Below are 18,847 nucleotides of genomic sequence, written 5' to 3'. Positions count from 1 at the left end.
CAATCTAACAGTAAATGTGTAGTCAAGTCAGTTGTGGAACCTTTGCAAATCGGAACTACAAAAGATCTTGCACCTGGGAAAATATCGGGATTCACTTGAACACTGTACAATCCTTTTCTTTTGATCCAAATTATAACTGCCTGCTCACGAGACAGGGGCAGGCCATAATATGCTGACAGTGACCTGCTATTGCTTCAGATTATTGTAACAGCTGATTCTCCTCCATCCTTGGTTCCCCAATGACTATGGCCCTAACACTGGTCCTATGCATAATGGTATGATAGGAATTATGAAATTAGTTGTAGAGTGACAAACCATAGTCTGAAAGACCATATAACTCTCATCCAAAGTGAAGTAAACTATCAAAGAAATAATTTGTGAAACCAATTTAAACCACTTTGTTATCATCAGTTTGTAGTGAGTAAATAAAAGACATAATTCTCTTCGATCCACATCCATCCGTCATCACTTTGCTGCCAGCTACACTGGACTCAACCAACGTCAAAGTTGCCAATCCTCAGGCAACATCTTTCACCGCTCGACTGATACTTCTTCGCCACTGCCTCGCCGCCACTAATATTGAATCCAACCAACATCAAAGTTGCTGATCCTCAGGTGCCATCTTTCACCATTGGGCCCACCTTACCGACATTGCCTCCAGCAATCTAGCAGCTGCTGATCCTGGTGCCAAGTCCTGTGCTCACCACTGGGCCCATTCAAGGTCCACTCTGGGCTCACACAGCAACGTTTTGATAGGTTACATTCTTCAATTGTCAGTCTGTACAGAGATTGCCAGCAAGCAGTTCTGTCGCAAGAGTCACAAATGAGATGTATCTGATCTCACCTTATATTGGCACAGCAGAACTTTGCAGCAGGAAGACTGCATAATGGTTAAAGGTGTAAAACCTGCACCCGATCAGGTGCAGGGCATTATTTTGTATGGCTCTGTCTTAGACTAGTTAGTTTTTGAGATATGCATTTTACAGTGAAATATTGTTGGTCAATCTTATTTTGCGAAAAAATATATTTCTACTTAACAGATTGTTGGTCCAAGAATCCCAGTGTTAGCTACTATATAACAATCTGCCACCCAGAGTCTGTGGTAATGCCATTGAAATAACACTTCGATGCGGTGGTTCACATTTTAAGCTAAATGGTAAGTAAATTCACAGTCTCCGACAGTGGTTCTGAAAGCTACGCTGTACTGGCAGCTGTTTTTTCTCTTTACTGAAATAGAAATGGTCAGTGAACACATGAGTGATGGGTAAACAGAACTTGATATAACTTAGGCATCACAAAAGAAGAGGCTGGAAATGTGCAACAGGTCTTTAGATATCTGCAAAGAGAAAAAGCAGGTTAAAATATATTGTGTTACAAATTTAATCAGAGGATTCGAGATTAATAAAACACTTGGTTTAATAAGTGAGGCAGGAAAACTGTGGTATATGAAAATAAATGGTGGTCTTGAAGGATAAATTAGTTCGAGAAAATCAAGTTGAAGAGTTGGAGATGGAGGGAGAAGCATGTTGCTCTAGCATGGTGTTGAGTTGATTTGCTCATTCATCTCACCAAACCTCAAAAGTACTCCAGGTTAGATGAGAATGGAATTTTCCATACCCTGATATCATGAATTTGCTTCTGTTTATGAATTCTTCCATTTAGACTTTATTTTCTGTCCCAATGAAGGATTCGGGCATGAACAATCAGAAATATGTGCAGTTGAAATTATTTCACTTGTAGCTTATTGTATTTTTCACAACCAAGATGTTTTGGAAAGTCCATTGGAACCATCACATACTTAAAAAAAAGTTGTGTGTGTCATCTGTCCCTCTCTCCCTGTATTACAATATAGAAATAGACACCAATGCAAATAGAGAGGAAGAAGAACGGAATATTAAGGGATATATAATCTGTGGTATTAGGGAAAGGGTAAACCTCAGGCATGTAGAAACAGAATAGCAGAAAAAATACATACCAGTAATGTTTCCTATAATTAGTGTAAAACATTTTAAAATGTTTGAAGTGTCTATATTATAAAGACTGGTATTCATTCAACACATATATTTGTATGTTATTTAAATGTAAGAAAGTGATTTACACATTACACTGAGTTTGAAAGTTCCCACTACCTGCCCCACAATACCTCACTATAAATATTGAATAGGAGAGTGGCCCTGCCTAATCTAAACAATCTTTGTTACTTAATATACTGTGTAAAAATAGGAAGTAGAATTATCCCATTGTAGTTGTTTTCCTGGCTATGTTCCCATTTAATCTATTTACAGAGAAACTGATGCTGGTATCAGTCCTACTGGCAGCCAGGTACAGAGAAACTCACTGTCCTAGATGCCATTCTCAATTATGGTTATGGAACTGTACTTGAATGGTTTGATATCTAAGACATACCCTGCACCTTATCTACATCTTATTTTGATATAGTCTGTTCAAATATATTCTGCATGTCAACATAAAAACATGACTTATAAGATTCAGGTGAGTCACATTATAAAAATAAAGATAATTAACAATGGAAAAAGCTGGTCAGTTCTTCTTGCTTGTTGTTCCTCCCCATTTACTTTTGATTTTGTTTCTCCTTTTGTTCTGCTGATTTTCTCCACTTCCCTCTTCCATCAAAGGCCTTATCTCTTTAGTACAGTGCGGTACCGCAGGTCCTGGTCATGCTCCTTCAGCTACCTCATCCATTTGGTTCTTAGTCATTGGGGAACCTTCTCAACAGGTATCTTTAGGTTATGAACCCAATTAAGCCTGATTCACTTTTTATGAAAACTTTGCATCCATGCACATTTAGCAGGCTCACTCTTTATCAGTGCAGAAACCTTTGTAAACTATTGGACTACAAGTATTAGGACCACAGACTATTCACTCAAACCTCTGAATCTTTTTATTTTTCTTTCATATATTGTTTACTATTTCACAGTAATGATATAGTTGTATTCTTTTGCTACTGAATCTTACTTTCTCTTGGGATGTGAAATGGATTTAAATTTTAAATTTGTTGAAATGAACTTTAGACCATGCTTTGTAATTAATCAACCACACTCCCAAATCTTGTGTGTAAGAACATGGCCGCCATTGAACTGTGGCCTTTCGTAGTTGTACTGCAATTATGTCCAACCCAAGTTAGCCACTGCATAGGGGTGCATGAGGACAATTAGGTTTTAGAATTATATCTATTAAAGCAAGCCAGATTGCAGCAGTTCAACAACGCAGCTTGGGGCATCCTCAGCCAAGAAGCCTGGAGCTCATCTACTCTGTCTGCTTTTAACTTTTTCTTTCTTTCTCTGCCTTTTTTCTTAATGTTTGCATTTATTTTACCTTTTATAACTTCTTTGCTGGAAGGCTGTTTTCTCCTGCCTCAGGACCAGTGAAGAAGAGGCTTCCAACCTCTCACAGCCTGTGCAGCAGTCTCAGCTTAGCGTGGTTTGGCAATCTCAATGGTGCAGCGGTCTTTGGCAGCTTCCAGGTATTCTACTGGCCCGGCATGGAGATCTCATCCTGGCATGGAGTCTTGTATTCTAACCTGAAGCGGCGGTCTCCCATTATGACAGTCTTGTCCAGAAGGGGTGGTTTCGGCTTGGCGTGGTGGTCTCCAGGTTTGGTGGCCTTGTCCTGCTGTGGAGGTCTTCTTTGGCTGTGCCTTTCAGATTCTTCAACGTTCGTCGTCTTAATTGACATTCCCTAAACTGAAGTTGATCTGAGAGGAGCTCTACCTTAATTTTTTCTTTTTTTTCTTCATATCTATGATTTCTGTCATTAATACAGGCTCTGTGGTATGGCGACTTTTAAAAATGTTCTTTTGTAAAAATACTTGTGACAATAAATTGCTGTTCTATTCTATAACAAGCATCAGTGAAAATGCACAAGTGCTGAATAATTTGACAGATGGATATTTCAAAGTTTGTTATTATGCTGTGATGAAAACAAAAGATAATCCATTTCTTGCCCTAATTGACAATATGCTAACAAAATGCAGGAATTTGCGACTTAGAAATATCTAGTTTTGCTGGTGGAGTATTACTTATGCAAAGAATTAAATGTTCAGTCAATATCAGGTCTGTATGAAGTACTGAAAAGAGGACCCAAGAATTGATCTCACACTTGTTATGGGTTCTCTAATTAAACTTTGGGGAACTGAGATGTTCTGCCAACTTTATCCAATATGATGATAAAAGTATTGACATTGAGAAAATGTGTTGGTTGTCTCTATAGTTCTAATAACTAAGTCTTTTCTTAATAGGATATGCGCTATAATTTCTAGGCCTATAGGCACTAAGGTGATTGACTCGGTATCTGTGCTGTAATTATATGTAATTTTTTTTACTTTCCAGTATGTTAACTTGCTGTGGCAGCAAGTGTTCTTTTTGCAAATTTTCTTATTTCCCCTTCAGAAGGGGTAAATATACAATTTCTTAGTCACCTGCTCTTTTTTGGTACTTTGCCAAAGTGCCCATTCTTCATGTGTGCTTCCAAAAAAAGTTTGTCTAGAGACTATTCTACTGTGTGGGCATCATTGTTGCAAGTGTGGTGCTGAAGAAGCACAGCAGGTCAGACAGCATCTGAGGAGCGAGAATGGACGTTTCGGGCATAAACCCTTTGGGTATAAGGGCTTATGCCCGAAACATCGATTCTCTTGCTCCTCTGATGCTGCCTGACCTGCTATACCTTTCCAGCACTACACTCTCGATTCTCATCTCCAGAGTCTACAGTCCTCACTTTCTCCTGTGTGAGCATCATTGTTAAAGCCATGTCCTATTCTGACATATCTTGCATGTGCAATTTTAACAGCCATCCTTGACTAGTATTTGTTAATTATATAATTTAAGGTTGCATATATATTATTGGAGGGGATTGATTGGATGATTTCTTAATTTCACACACTTAAAAAGACACTTATTCACACTGGTGAGGGAGTAGAGTTAGACATTTTACACTTGTATCACAATGCAAATTAATCTAAAATTGAATATAGATTGGTTTCTGGTCTCCTACTTCACCAACTGGTGGTCAGAGTATTGAGTATCTTTCCTTTATTGGTCAAAGTATTGAGTATAGGAGTTGGGAGGTCATGTTGCGGCTGTACAGGATGTTGCTTAGGCCACTTTTGGAATATTGCGTACATTTCTAGTCTCCTTGTTATTGGAAGGATGTTGTGAAACTTGAAAGGGTTCAGAAAAGATTTACAAGGATGTTGCCAGGGTTGGAGAGTATGAGCTGTACGAAGAGGTTGAATAGGCTGGGGCTGTTTTCCCTGGAGCGTCAGAGGCTAAGGGGTGACCTTATAGAGGTTTTTTTAAATTCACGAGGAGCATGGATAGGATAAATAGATATAGGCTTTACCCTGGGGTGTAGAAGTCCAGAACTAGAGGGCATAGGTTTATGGTGAGAGGGGAAAAGATATAAAAGGGACATAAGGAACAACTTTTTCACACAGAGGGTGATGTGTGTATGGAATGAGCCACCAAAGGAAGTGGTGGAGGCTGGTACATTTAAAAGGCATCTGGATGGGTGTATGACTAGGAAGGGTTTGTCGGGATATGAGCCGGGTGCTGGCAAATGGGACCAGATTAGGTTAGGATATCTGGTCGGCATGGATGAGTTGGACGGAAGGGTCTGTTTCTGTACTGTACATCTCTATGATTCTATGACGCTAAATGGCTGATTTCTCCTGGTACCTACTGACAAACCATAGCATTTCTTCTGCTCTTCTAGTTAGTTCAGCATAGTCTACTTATTGAACCGGGGCTTCATAGTTCCACCTCACTCGGGTAATCCACTTACAAAATAAGAACATTATTGAGAATTTGACTCTGCATTTTTATCAGTCATCTGACGATGAATATGTCAGTTGTCATTTCAGTTTTCTCCCAGCATTGGCTAAAACGTTGGATGGAACACTACTGAACATATAGGCAGGATATAGCATTGCTCACCAATGCAAATTTCATTAGACAAATGCATGTAACAAGAAATAAAGCAAGTGACATGGTTGCACAAATTCACTTAAAGGATATGATACAGTAGCCAATAAAGATTGGATACAAGCTGTACATTTTTGGGAGCTAAATATTCCATTCTGTAAGATCTGCAGAAACAAGTCGGGAAAGAAGAAGGACCAGCCATGAACACACAATGAATAGGCCATCAATATTTACTTTGCTTGAATTTTGCTTGAATGCTTGTGGACCTGGCATCAAGGAGGTCCCTAGCATTTGTTTGATTGTCCTGTCATTGAATCCAGTTGATATTGTGGATGGAATTTCTCTAGCACCTTCAGGTATTGCTGATTCATAGTCCATGTCTTGCTGTAATACAGGAAAGTGATGATAACAACTTCCTGTATGTTAAGACATTTGTTGACTGATGGAGGTCATTGTTGTCAAACGCTCACTGCTGTAGTTTGTACAAGGCTGAGCTGGCACAGCTGATCCAGTGTTGGGGTTACCTTATCAATTGTGGCTTTTTGAGAGAGTTGACAGCTGAGTTATGGGTAGTTCTCAACACATTTTCAAATCTCTTATCGATAGGTAATGGAATAATTTGCTAACTAAATATGATTTGATAATGAGTTTTTTGTTTTAGCAACATTCAAGGAACGGCCTAGTTAATTGCATGTAGAATTAAAATATTGTGGGTGGTTTGCAAACTTGTTGCAGAGTGGGTAACAACCCTGCAATCATTCAATAATTATAGATAATATATATCTATGGTGGTCAGTTTAGTATTGCACAGAAGTGACTTAGCTAGAATGTTTTCCATCTCAATGATATTTAATACGGACATCAATGGCCAATTGATCTTTCTAAGGTGAATAGCCACGATCAGGTAGATTCGGAATAATAATGCATGGCCTTGCTTGACCTTTTAAAATTTAAAAGCATCTATTTCAAATCTCCCACTCAGGACAGTTACAATCATGTCATGAAGCAGTTGCAAGGTTATGACAAAGTTTCTTGACATCCAAATCATTAGAGCATAGATTGCAGAGTGTCATGATTTACTGAGTTAAATGCTTTAGTCACTCGGTAAGTAAATACAATACAGAGTTTTCGATATCTTGGTATTTTTCTTGGATTTGTCTGGCAACAAAAATGATGTTGGAATTAGCTCAGACACACTTAAACACAGTGTGGAAAATATTAATATATAGATCAAGGAAGTATAGATCAAGAATAATTTGGTTATGATAGATATTTTAGTTTTCAGGTAGACTAGGAAAACAGACCAGCCAAAGTAATAAAAACAGTGAATTCCTAATATATTTGGGATGATTTCTGAGACTAATGTGTTTTGAAGTCGATAAAGGAACTCTCAAAACTACATTTAATAATGAGTATTGTATAAAACTAGATTTAATTAACAGTCTGAAAGTAAAGGAATATTATGGGAATAATAACTGTAATATGACTGATTTTGATCTCAGATTCAAAAGATTGAAGAGATTCTCAAATTACCAAGGAATTATTTACATTTTACGAGTATAATTTGAGACTTTTACTGATATCGATTTGACCTTCCAATAGCTAATGTGAATTCAGAATTTTAACTTCAGAAAGTACATAAACCACAAAAGGTCAGTGATCCAAGTTGTTACACTTAACATTTCTGAAGACTGAAACGTTGTGATGCTGTATTGTGGTTTTATTTTGGTAGTTCCATCATTGCTGAACCATATGCATCTTCGGTGACTGTTCTGGGAAAGAAAGTTTTTTCGTATCTTGAGGCCATGGACAGTGCAAATATTAGCAAATCATTCATCATTATAATGTCCCTATGTTGAAAACAGTGTCCATTGTGTCTGCCTGAGGAAATGTAAGAAGAATTTCCATCCACATCAGCTGAACTCTACCCAGTCTATTTATCACACTTACTTTGGGGCAATCTTCTTGCTTCAAAATCAGGAGAACCTGCCCTATATGATGGACCATTTGAGTATCCGATATGCCTGTCTGTGTTCAACTCTTGAAACATATACTGCTATCTTATCCATGGGCTGTGCATCCATGCTAATACACCCAACTGATTTCTAATGTTAATATCTGTAACCATGGATGTTAGCTGATTAGTTAATAACCCATTAGAACATAAAACATAGAACAGTACAGCACAGAAAAGGCCCTTCAGCCCACAATGTTATGCTGACCACTGATCCTCATGTATGCACCCTCAAATTTATGTGACCATATGCATGTCCAGCAGTCTCTTAAATGTCCCCAATGACCTTGCTTCCACAACTGCTGCTGGCAACGCATTCCATGCTCTCTCAACTCTCTGTGTAAAGAACCCTCCTCTGACATCCTCTCTATACTTTCCTCCAACCAGCTTAAAACAATGACCCCTCATGTTAGTCATTTCTGCCCTGGGAAATAGTCTCTGGCTATAGACTCTATCTATGCCTCTCATTATCTTGTATACCTCAATTAGGTCCCCTCTCCTCCTCCTTTTCTCCAATGAAAAAAGTCCGAGCTCAGTCAGCCTCTCTTCATAAGATAAGCCCTCCAGTCCAGGCAGCATCCTGGTAAACCTCCTCTGAACCCTCTCCAAAGCATCCACATCTTTCCTATAATAGTGCGACCAGAACTGGACGCAGTATTCCAAGTGCGGTCTAACCAAAGTTTTATAGAGCTGCAACAAGATCTCATGACTCTTAAACGCAAACCCTCTGTTAATGAAAGCCAAAACACCATATGCTTTCTTAACAACCCTGTCCACTTGGGTGGCCATTTTAAGGGATCTTTGTACCTGCACACCAAGATCCCTCTGTTCCTCCACACTGCCAAGAATCCTATCCTTAATCCTGTACTCAGCTTTCAAATTCGACCTTCCAAAATGCATCACCTCGCATTTATCCAGATTGAACTCCATCTGCCATGTCTCAGCCCATCTCTGTATCCTGTCAATGTCCCGCTGCAGCCTACAACAGCCCAAAGAAGAATCTTGGGATGAGAAGATTCAAAATTCATGGAGAAGAATCAAAATTGGCCATTTTTCTTCTCCATGAGTTTTGTCTATGAAGGCAGGTCCAAACCACAATGAAATGACTTCTACCATGGGAGAACAAGGGAACCCTAATCCATTTCAATAAACCTCCGCTGTTGGCACCATTGTGATCCATATTGGTTATTCAAAGGGTCTGAATTGATATGGGATGATACACTTTTACATGCATGCTGCAGTCTAGCGCTATGAATAATGATGGTAGAGATTTCAATGTTCTTTCTGTTACATGGCTCCCACTCTTACCACCTGCCATATGCTTGTATTTGAAGGATTTATAAGTAGATACTGAACCAAGATTATACCATGCTTGGCCATCAAGTCTTAGAGTGGTTCTTGAACCCCTGGAGCTTCTGTCTCAGAGGCTGGGACTTTCTCCACTGACCCACCAAACTCTCCATGCTCATTCATTAGAATCATATTCTATTCTCCATGGAAACTTCAAATTTGTGTTATTCACAATAAAGATTTGTGACATGATTGACAAAAAAAATGATGAGCATCAAAGTAACCATACTATTGACAGCAATGAGTGATCAGTAATGTTAAAATGGGGAGGATGATGCATGTCTGTGTTAATCTTCTGTGTCTCCAGCTGAATTTTAGGATGTAATCTAATAATAAAAATGCTGGTTTGTCATCTGTTGAGTAGTTTTATGATTGATTGCAGCTGTGGATTGTTGTGATAGGCTTTAATTGTGATATAATCAATACTAATTTAGTTTTAAAAAAACCACATCCATCTGTGCCACTTAGGAAAGAATGTAATGGCTCAAATTGCATGCATCATGGATGCAGTGCGTGCATGTAATAGCTTGCTGCCAAAAGTCAATCATTAATGAAGATTTTTGATGCACAATAGGAAACCTGATGAGATCATTAGAAAAGAGGAGAAATTGTTAATGTCAGATCATTTATGACTCCAATGAGACTCAGTAAAAATCTAGTTACTGTATATTAGGCATATTTATTCTTTTTATTCCATTCCCTGTTCCTCTTTAAGGTGTTGTTTCTTCACTGGGACATGTTTGTACCCTTTGGCGCCTTTTGTTTACTTGTTCTCACGGTAACCCAGGCACGACTAAAATAATTGCTATGCTCAGTTGCTCACTGCCTTCTTGAGCTATTATGTATCGCCTACTGAATGTGTTCTGCAATCACCATTATTCCACCAATTCATTATTGTGCAAACTTAACCTTACCAACAGCAAATGTTGCCTGAAACAAAAACAGAAATTGATTGAAAATTTCAGCAGGTCTAGCAGCATCTGTAAAAAGAAATCAGAGTTAATGTTTTGAGTCCAGTGACCCTTCTTCAGAACTGGATTTCCAATTCAGATTCCCAGCATCCAAAATTTATTTGTTTTTTTGTTTAGATTAAATTACTTACAGCATGGAAACAGGCCCTTCGGCCCAACAAGTCCACACCGACCCTCCGAAGAGCAACCCACCCAGACCCATTCCCCTACATTTACCCCTTCACCTAACATGACGGGCAATTTTAGCATGGCCAATTCACCCACCTGCACATCTTTTTTGGACTGTAGGAGGAAACCGGAGCACCTGGAGGAAACCCACGCAGACACAGGGAGAATGTGCAAACTCCACACAGACGGTTGCCTGAGGCGAGAATCGAACCCGGGTCTCTGGCCCTGTGAGGCAGCAGTGCTAACCACTGAGCCACCATGCCACCCACTTTACTTTCTGGGCACAATCTTGGCAAGTCTTATTTGATTAGTTAGTTGAAAACTAGTTGTAAATTTAATGAAAATGTTGAAAACGAATATTAAACCAGTTTTATCTAGGGACATTGGTGATTCATCTGCTTCTTGTACCGTCATAACCCACCTCCACCACAACCATAATCAACCCCCATCCTTCAGGTGCCCAGAATTGGGAACTGTTTTAGATAGGTTTGCCACATCTTCTTGGCTTTTGTACATGTTTTTATTTATAAATACTTCAAAAGTTCAGATTTATGTATAATACACTTTACAACCATGGCAGTGCCAGACGTTACAGACAATTTAGTCATTCATATAATGCAACCTGTAGCTCTGCTTCGTTGCATGTTTCTGAAAAAAAATCTGGGCAGCAATATTCACAAGAATAGGATTTGTTAACAGAAAATTTACATTGAATGTCTGATTGCATGAAATTCAAAAAGATGCAGCAAATAATTATGAAAACTAATAGAATGTTATTCAGCTCATCCATCCTCACCAGGAAGCTTTATAATTTGGGGTATCCTATCTGGAACATCTCATTCTCACACAAAACTCTCTCTCTTTGACAAACACTCACTCTCACAAAAACTCACTCTGTCTCTCTCACACACACACACACTCTCACTCTCTCATTCTTTCGCTCTCTCTCTCTCTCTCTCTCGCTCACTCTCTCACACACACACACACACACACACACACACACACTCTCGTCCCTCACACACATTCCCCCATTCACACATACTCACTGACAAACACAGCCATTTATTTTATCACTCATGCAATCATTATGTCACATTCGCACACTGATGCACACATACTCAGTCTCTCAAACTCACTCTCTCACAGACTCAATCTACCTCAAGTACTCTCACATGCACACAACTCACTCTTGTACACTCAGTCTCTCACACACATTTACCCTCATACACACACACTCACTCTCACACACACTCTTGTATCACCCCATTGAGATGGTGATTAAGTTGGAAAGGGTTTACTCAGGCCCCAGACACCATCAACAGGCAATTTTAAAAATATTTTGGTCTAAGTTTTATTTTCAGCTGTGCATACAGGAGGCCATGGCCTGGTAATATTATTGCTAGACTGTTAATCCAGAGACACAGGTAATGTTCTTTAGGGAATGACACTCGCATTCTTACCTGGTCTGGACAATATGTGACTCCAGATACCAGCAATAAATTTAACTCTTAACTTTCTACCGGGCAGTTAGGGATGGACACTAAATGCTGGCCTAGTCAGCAATGCTCTCATCCTGTGAATGAATTCAAATAAAAAAGTAATTCAAAAGAAAATGTGGTTTATTAATAAGTTAGATAATTGGACTGGAATTGTAACAGCACACCATGTGTACCATGCATACAAAGAAATGATAATTGACCTTAGTAGTCAACACAGCAATACTAAGATGAGAGCAGGAAAGAAATAAAGATGTAAAGGTTAGTCGGTACATAACTAAAACTAGAACAATGATAAAGCCATTATAATAAATGTGAGGCTACTGTACAGGCAGAAAATAAGAAACTTAGAGCTCATGAGAGTTCCTACTTCAGGACACTGGGGTGAAGATATTTGAATTACAAATGAGGGAGAACATGCTTTGAAACCATAACATGGAGTCTTTAATAGGCCAGTATCTGTGCAAGATGGTGGGACCATAGCCAAGGGTGGACACAGACTAGTTCTTCCAAAATCACCCTGGTTGTGAAAGAAAAGCACTGCACCAATGTGGGCTATAACTCCAAGATAGTAGGAACACAAGCACTGGAACTGTGTCTTGGAGCATAATGCTCACTGAGTGCTTTTTTGTGTGCACATTGAGCCAGGTATGAGGCTGCCACTTAAGAGAAAGGCATTGCTGGCTGAGTCTGATGTATGATCGTTGGATGCTGCCTGAACTGCTGTGTTCTTCCAGCACCACTAATCCAGTATTTGCTTTCCAGCATCTGCAGTCATTGTTTTTACCCATCTGATGTATGAAAGTATGGGTTCTGGTGATTAGCATTTTTTGTTACCTTCTCTCCTAGTTCCTTGTTTATCTGGTTATAAGTTATGACATCTTTACTTATAATCCACTAAAACAGTTGAACAATAGATAGCATCATCTATTTGCCATATTTGTATTGGAACAGTCTGGCTAGGGGCACAGTTAGTTTTAACACAATCTTTAGTGTTATCATCAGGATGTTGTCAGTGCCTATACTTTTGCAGCTTCCAGTGCATTATATGATATTGTGTATTGTACAGTATACTGAATTGGCTGAAGACTGACATTTATGGTCTTGGAGATCTCAGCAGGAAGTTGAGATGGATTATCTACTAAACATTCCTGGCTGTAGATGTTGATAAACACTTCTTATCTGAACTGTTGGGCTGCCCTGTTGCCGAGGAGGATCTTTGTGGAACCTCTTGTTAGATTTTTCATTGTCCACCCATCATTCATGATAGGACACTGAAGGACTACAGAGTCTGAATTGCTGGCTGTGTGATTGCTTTTGTCTACCACATGCTGCTTTCACTGTTTGAAATGCAAGCACTCCTATGTTGTAACTTCACCAGATTGGCATACATTTTTAGGTTTACTTGGTGCAGCTGTTGATATGCATTTCTGCACTCTTCTGAAGCAGTGTTGACCCTGGCTTGAGACTAATGATGAAGTGAAGGATATACCAGGTCAAAGGGTCACGAGTTGTGGGAGAATACAGGTCTGCTGCTGCTGATGCCTATAGTAAACTTATAGATGCCATTTTGAGTTGTTAGCTGTCTTCAAACTCCATCCTCTTTAGCGTGATTGTTTTGCCACACAGCACAAATTAGGGTATATTCAGTGTGAAATGGAACTTTGTCTCAACAAACACTGAATAGTGATCTTCCACCTATTATAGTCATGAACAGATTTGTCTGCAATGGTGGTGTTTACTGTGGAAAACGACATTGAAGATATAGAATGTAGGGAAATAGATGGTGACATCTTGAAAAATGTCCATATTACAGAGGAGGAAGTGCTGGATGTCTTGAAATGCATAAAAGTGGATAAATCCCCAGGACCTGATCAGATGTACCTTAGAACTCTGTGGGAAGCTAGGGAAGTGATTGCTGGGCCTCTTGCTGAGATATTTGTATCATCGGTAGTCACAGGTGAGGTGCTGGAAGACTGGAGGTTGGCTAACGTGGTGCCACTGTTTAAGAAAGGTGGTAAGGACAAGCCAGGGAACTATAGACTGGTGAGTTAGACATCAATGGAGGGCAAGTTGTTGGAGGAAATCCTAAGGACAGAGTGTACATGTATTTGGAAAGGCAAGAACTGATTAGGGATAGTCAGCATGGCTTTGTGCATGGGAAATCATGTCTCACAAACTTGATTGAGTTTTCTGAAGGAGTAACAAAGAAGATTGATGAGGGCAGAGCAGTGTATGTGATCTCTATGGACTTCAGTAAGACATTCAACAAGGTTCCCCATGGGATACTGATCTCATGGAATACAGGGAGAACTAGCCATTTGGATGCAGAACTGGCTCAAAGGTAGAAGACAGAGAGTGGTGGTGGAGGGTTGCTTTCAGGACTGGAGGCCTGTGAGCAGTGGAGTGCCACAAGGATCTGTGCTAAGTCCACTACTTTTTGTCATTTATATAAATGATTTGGATGTGAGCATAAGAGATATAGTTAGTAAGTTTGCAGGTGGACAGCGAAGAAGGTTACCTCAGATTACAACGGGGTCTTGATCAGATGGGCCAATGCACTTAGGAGTGGCAGATGGAGTTTAATTTAGATAAATGCAAAGTGCTGTATTTTGGGAAAGCAAATCCTAGCCGGACTTATACGCCTAATGGTAAGATCCTATGGCGTGTTGCTGAAAAAAGAGACCTTGGAGAGCAGGTTCATAGTTCCTAAAGTGTATTCACAGGTAGGTAGGATAGTGAAGATGGCATTTAGTATGCTTTCCTTTATTGGTCAGAGTATTGAGTACAGGAGTTGGGAGGTCATGTTGCAGCTGTACAGGACATTGGTTAGGCCACCTTTGGAATGTTGCTTGAAATTCTGATCTCTTTCCTATCGGAAGGAGGTTCTGAAAAGATTTACAAGGATGTTGCTAGGGTTGGAGGATTTTTGCTGCTCCACGGATGCTGCCTGAACTGCTGTGCTCTTCCAGCACCACTGATCCAAAATCTGGTTTCCAGCATCTGCAGTCATTGTTTTTACCTTGGAGGATTTGAGCTGTATGGAGAGGTTGAATAGGCTGGGGCTGTTTTCCTTGGAGTGTCGGAGGCTGAGGGGTGACCTTATAGAGGTTTATAAAAGCAAGAGGGGCATGGTTAGGCTAAATAGACAATGTCTCTTCCCTGAGATGGGGGAGTCCAGAAGTAGTGGTGGGAGGGGAAAGATATAAAAGAGATCTAAGGGGCAACGTTTTCACTCAGAGGGTGTACATGTGTGGAATGAGCTGCCAGAGGAAGTGTTGGAGGCTAGTACAATTGCAACAGTTAAAAACCATCTGGATGGGTATATGACTAGGAAGGGTTTGGAGGGATATGGGCCAGATGCTGGCAGGTGGGATTAAATTGGGTTGGAATATCTGGTCATCATGGATGAGTTGGACCGAAGGGTCTGTTTCTGTGCTGTACATCTCTATGACTCAATGAATGTTGAGGGTGAAGTTCATTAAATTAATTACGATTTTCTTTCTTGTTGGTTACCTCATTACTTGCTATAGGGCCAGTCTGGCGGATAGGCTCTCAGGACTCTGCCAGCCTGATCAGGAGTGGTATGACTGTGCTGTCTTGGTAATGGGTATTGAAGTCAGCTACCTAGGGCTCTTGCAACACTCACTGCTTCTTCTAAGTGGTGTTCGTAATGGAGACTTACTGACTAGTCAACTGATAAAGGGCACTAGGTGATAATGAATCGCACATTTTCTTGCCCAGTTTTGGCATGATGCATGGGGTCCATTGCCAGTATTAAGGACTGTCTTCATCCCCAACAACATTGCCTCTGCATGATTTGTGCTAACATACTTGGGCAATTCGCTCTTGAGAGAACAGCCACAGTTATGATTTTATTCCTCCATTTAAAAATTCATAGTGTGCAGCAAACAACAAGTAAGAAAGTAGTTGAGCTTTCTTTCATGATACCTGGAAGTCATCTGCTTTTTCACAGCCATACACAAAGTGCTGAGAATACCAGCCACATAAGCTGCACTTTGTTCCTGAGTATCAGCACATTTCACAAGTCAGCAAAGGTGATGGCTGCTTTCTCCATTTGTGTGTCACACTCTAATTTTCTCCGAAGTCACAAAATTCTTAAACGTGTACAGTGGAGTGTTATTTAGTGTGATCAGGATAGAGATCAGGGAGAACAATCATAGGATCATACACACACAACATGGAAGATAAAATTGGAGGAAAGGCATTTCAAAGATGGTCTGAGAACTCATCTTGAATGAGGTATCATGAAACAGTAGTTGAAGAATGAAAGATTGTCCATGGTACTTGATGAGGACAGTATATCCCATTGTTCCTTTTTATCTGGCAAGTGAAGAGGACTGCATTATTTGGGTACAGGCATTTAAAAGAAGCTATTTTCAACATTTGTTCATTTTAAGATTTTTCCTCTCTTCCAATATGTTACGTATGGAATTCTTTAGCGATCAGATGCTCTACTATGCTATTAGTTAATTCTAGGTACCTACTTACAACTCCTTGGCTGTTCTTCTTTGCATAGCAAAGCCATGCGAGAAGAAGCAGACTACAATGTTTATGGGGACATTCATGGAGCTATATAACTCTTTTCCTGATCTGTGTCAACATCTAGATTCTTTTCTCATCCGTGATCCTGGTAGCTTTGCCTAAACCATAACATTGATCTTCAGCTGTTGTTCTTGTCTGTTTCAAGGGACTGTGAACCATGATTGAAAAGGATATCTTTAGTCCAAATGCAGCAATCTATCTGTCTTACAGTTTGTGGTGACAATATCGATTACTATAATATACGGAAAGCATGACATCTAACAGCCTTTGTTAAATTACCTCAGCTTTCCAACCCCAGTATCTCAAGTATTAAATATTTGTTGTCATCTTTAAATCCTTTAATAGATTGTCATTTTGGCTACCTGATATACTCTAATGATAGCTACAATTCAACGCAGTTAACTTGCCGTGAAGCACTTTGGGTCATCCTTTGCACATAGTTTTATTTTCTCGTTCCAAATGGTGATAAATAATCTCTTAATCGACCTTAATAATGTCCTAATCTCTTCAAGTGAAAACAAAGCCTCCTTCAGACTGGCTTTGGTAATCTTCCAGAAAGATTCTGCTTTTAGAACACTATCAGGACAAAACACCTTAATATTTTGTAACAAAAACCAAAATTGCTGGAAAAGCTGAGCAGGTCTGGCATCATCATCCGTGGAGAGAAATCAGAGTTAATGTTTTGGATCCAGTGACCTTTCCTAAAAACTCAGGACCCTTCTGAGGATGCTGCCAGACCTGCTGAGCTTTTCCAGCAATTTCTGGTTTTGTTTCTAATTTCTAGCATCTGCAGTTCTTTCAGTTCTTAATATTCCATAAGGTAATTTTCTGACATTGAGATAATAGTTTAAATGCAACCTCTGGAAGAGAATGCTTGCCATGCAGAAGAAGATTGATAAAATGACATGTAATCATCTTTTTAATCAATAATCTTGATATCAATATATGTATGACATATTGCAGAGCAATTAATTTCTCAAGGGTATCTATTAAGTGCATGAATCAGTGCTATCATGGATGACTGTAACAACAATCACTGTGTGGGTTGAAGCAAGCAATTTCCCACACAAATCACAGCCATACTGCAAGTGAGGAAGTGTCAACAAACAAGTGCTTCTTATAATGAATGACAGCCACCACAGGCTGGACAATTATCTGTTAAAGCTTCTACTGAATTTATTGCTTAAAGTGCAGCTCAAGCATTGGCACCTAATTGTCCTCTTGATCAAGAGAAAATGTGGAAGATGTGGAGTTTATACAATCATCCAACTTCCATCAGTTCACAGCTTTTCAGTGAAGAATCAAATTAGATATTCTTTTACATTTTTGTTCAAAGCTTGAATGCAGAAGTTAAAGTGGTAATGATTAAATTAAGTATCATTTGGATAGCCTCGCAGTGAAGTTGTATCAGTAATTGCATTTGGGGATACAAACACTATCGGAGCAAGTGACTCAGATCATGTAATCGAAGTGACAAGCAGTTATCGATTGTTGTTATCACGCCCAAAATAACTTCTGTTGGAAATCAGAGCCCCTGCTTTGAAATGAGCAAAGCTGCAGCTTATTGAATATCATTGTGAAGGGAATGCTGAAAGTCCTAAAGAAGGCACTGATTAAAGGATCTGCTTAAAATAGAAACTGCCACAGTTTAAATCTTAGGTTTCAGATTCACTCATTTTGAATCAATCAGTAATTTTACTTTTGTCCAGCTACCTTCTTCCCCCTTTTGAAGGAATAGATTCAAGTTGGGCACAACTTCACAGTTGGCAGCATCCATTGGGTGACTGTGGGTGTGGTGACAGGCAGGGGAGGGCTGGGGATTTAGAAAGGTGAGGAGTGCCTTGATTGAAGTTCTATACCATCCTGAAATATCTTGACAAGGTGAACGTGGAAAAACTGTTTTTCCTTTTGGGTGAACAAAGAACTAGGGGCACTTATTTAAAATTAGGGGTCACCTTTTTAGGACATGACAGCTAGCAATTCCTCAGTTCCAACTGTGCCTGTGTGTTTCATGGCTGCTTTAGGATTGCACCTGAAGGAAGGGATCTGCACCAATTACCCAGCTTTGACTGGTGGTCTTTCCAGCAAACAAAACAACACACACACACACACACACACACATTGTTGATAACTTGAAGTTGAGCTGAAGACAGGAAGTTCATTGTCTTTCTGCCACCATGTGAGAGATAATGGCATGACCACCTCCCAATCAGCAACAACACCAAACACCCTCCACCTCCTACTGGCCTTCCCTTGCTAAATTGCAGTCTCCAATGCATTCCAAGCCTGTCCCAATGGAGCACATAAAATCCAGCCACAGGAGTCTGAGTGATTTGCTCCTGG

At 39.7% G+C, this 18,847-nt stretch overlaps 1 protein-coding gene across 6 annotated transcripts in view; it reads left to right on the top strand.

Annotated features, from left to right (window-relative positions):
- Positions 1-18,847, top strand: part of LOC140482022 (nmrA-like family domain-containing protein 1) — a 118,830-nt gene that overhangs the window by 20,906 nt on the left and 79,077 nt on the right. The window contains exon 2 of one of the 6 annotated variants that reach the window (XM_072578857.1): positions 10,563-10,734. The exons of the other annotated variants lie outside the window; for them this stretch is intronic. Within the exon in view, the coding sequence (XP_072434958.1) occupies positions 10,701-10,734 (34 nt within the window). The 5' untranslated portion in view covers positions 10,563-10,700. The remainder of the gene's footprint in view (positions 1-10,562; positions 10,735-18,847) is intronic. 6 annotated transcript variants of the gene reach the window in all.

Source organism: Chiloscyllium punctatum, chromosome 10, assembly GCF_047496795.1.
Source record: "Chiloscyllium punctatum isolate Juve2018m chromosome 10, sChiPun1.3, whole genome shotgun sequence".
NCBI lineage: Eukaryota > Metazoa > Chordata > Chondrichthyes > Orectolobiformes > Hemiscylliidae > Chiloscyllium > Chiloscyllium punctatum.
Note: the sequence above shows the minus strand (reverse complement) of the source record. Positions and strands in the feature narration are given on the sequence as shown.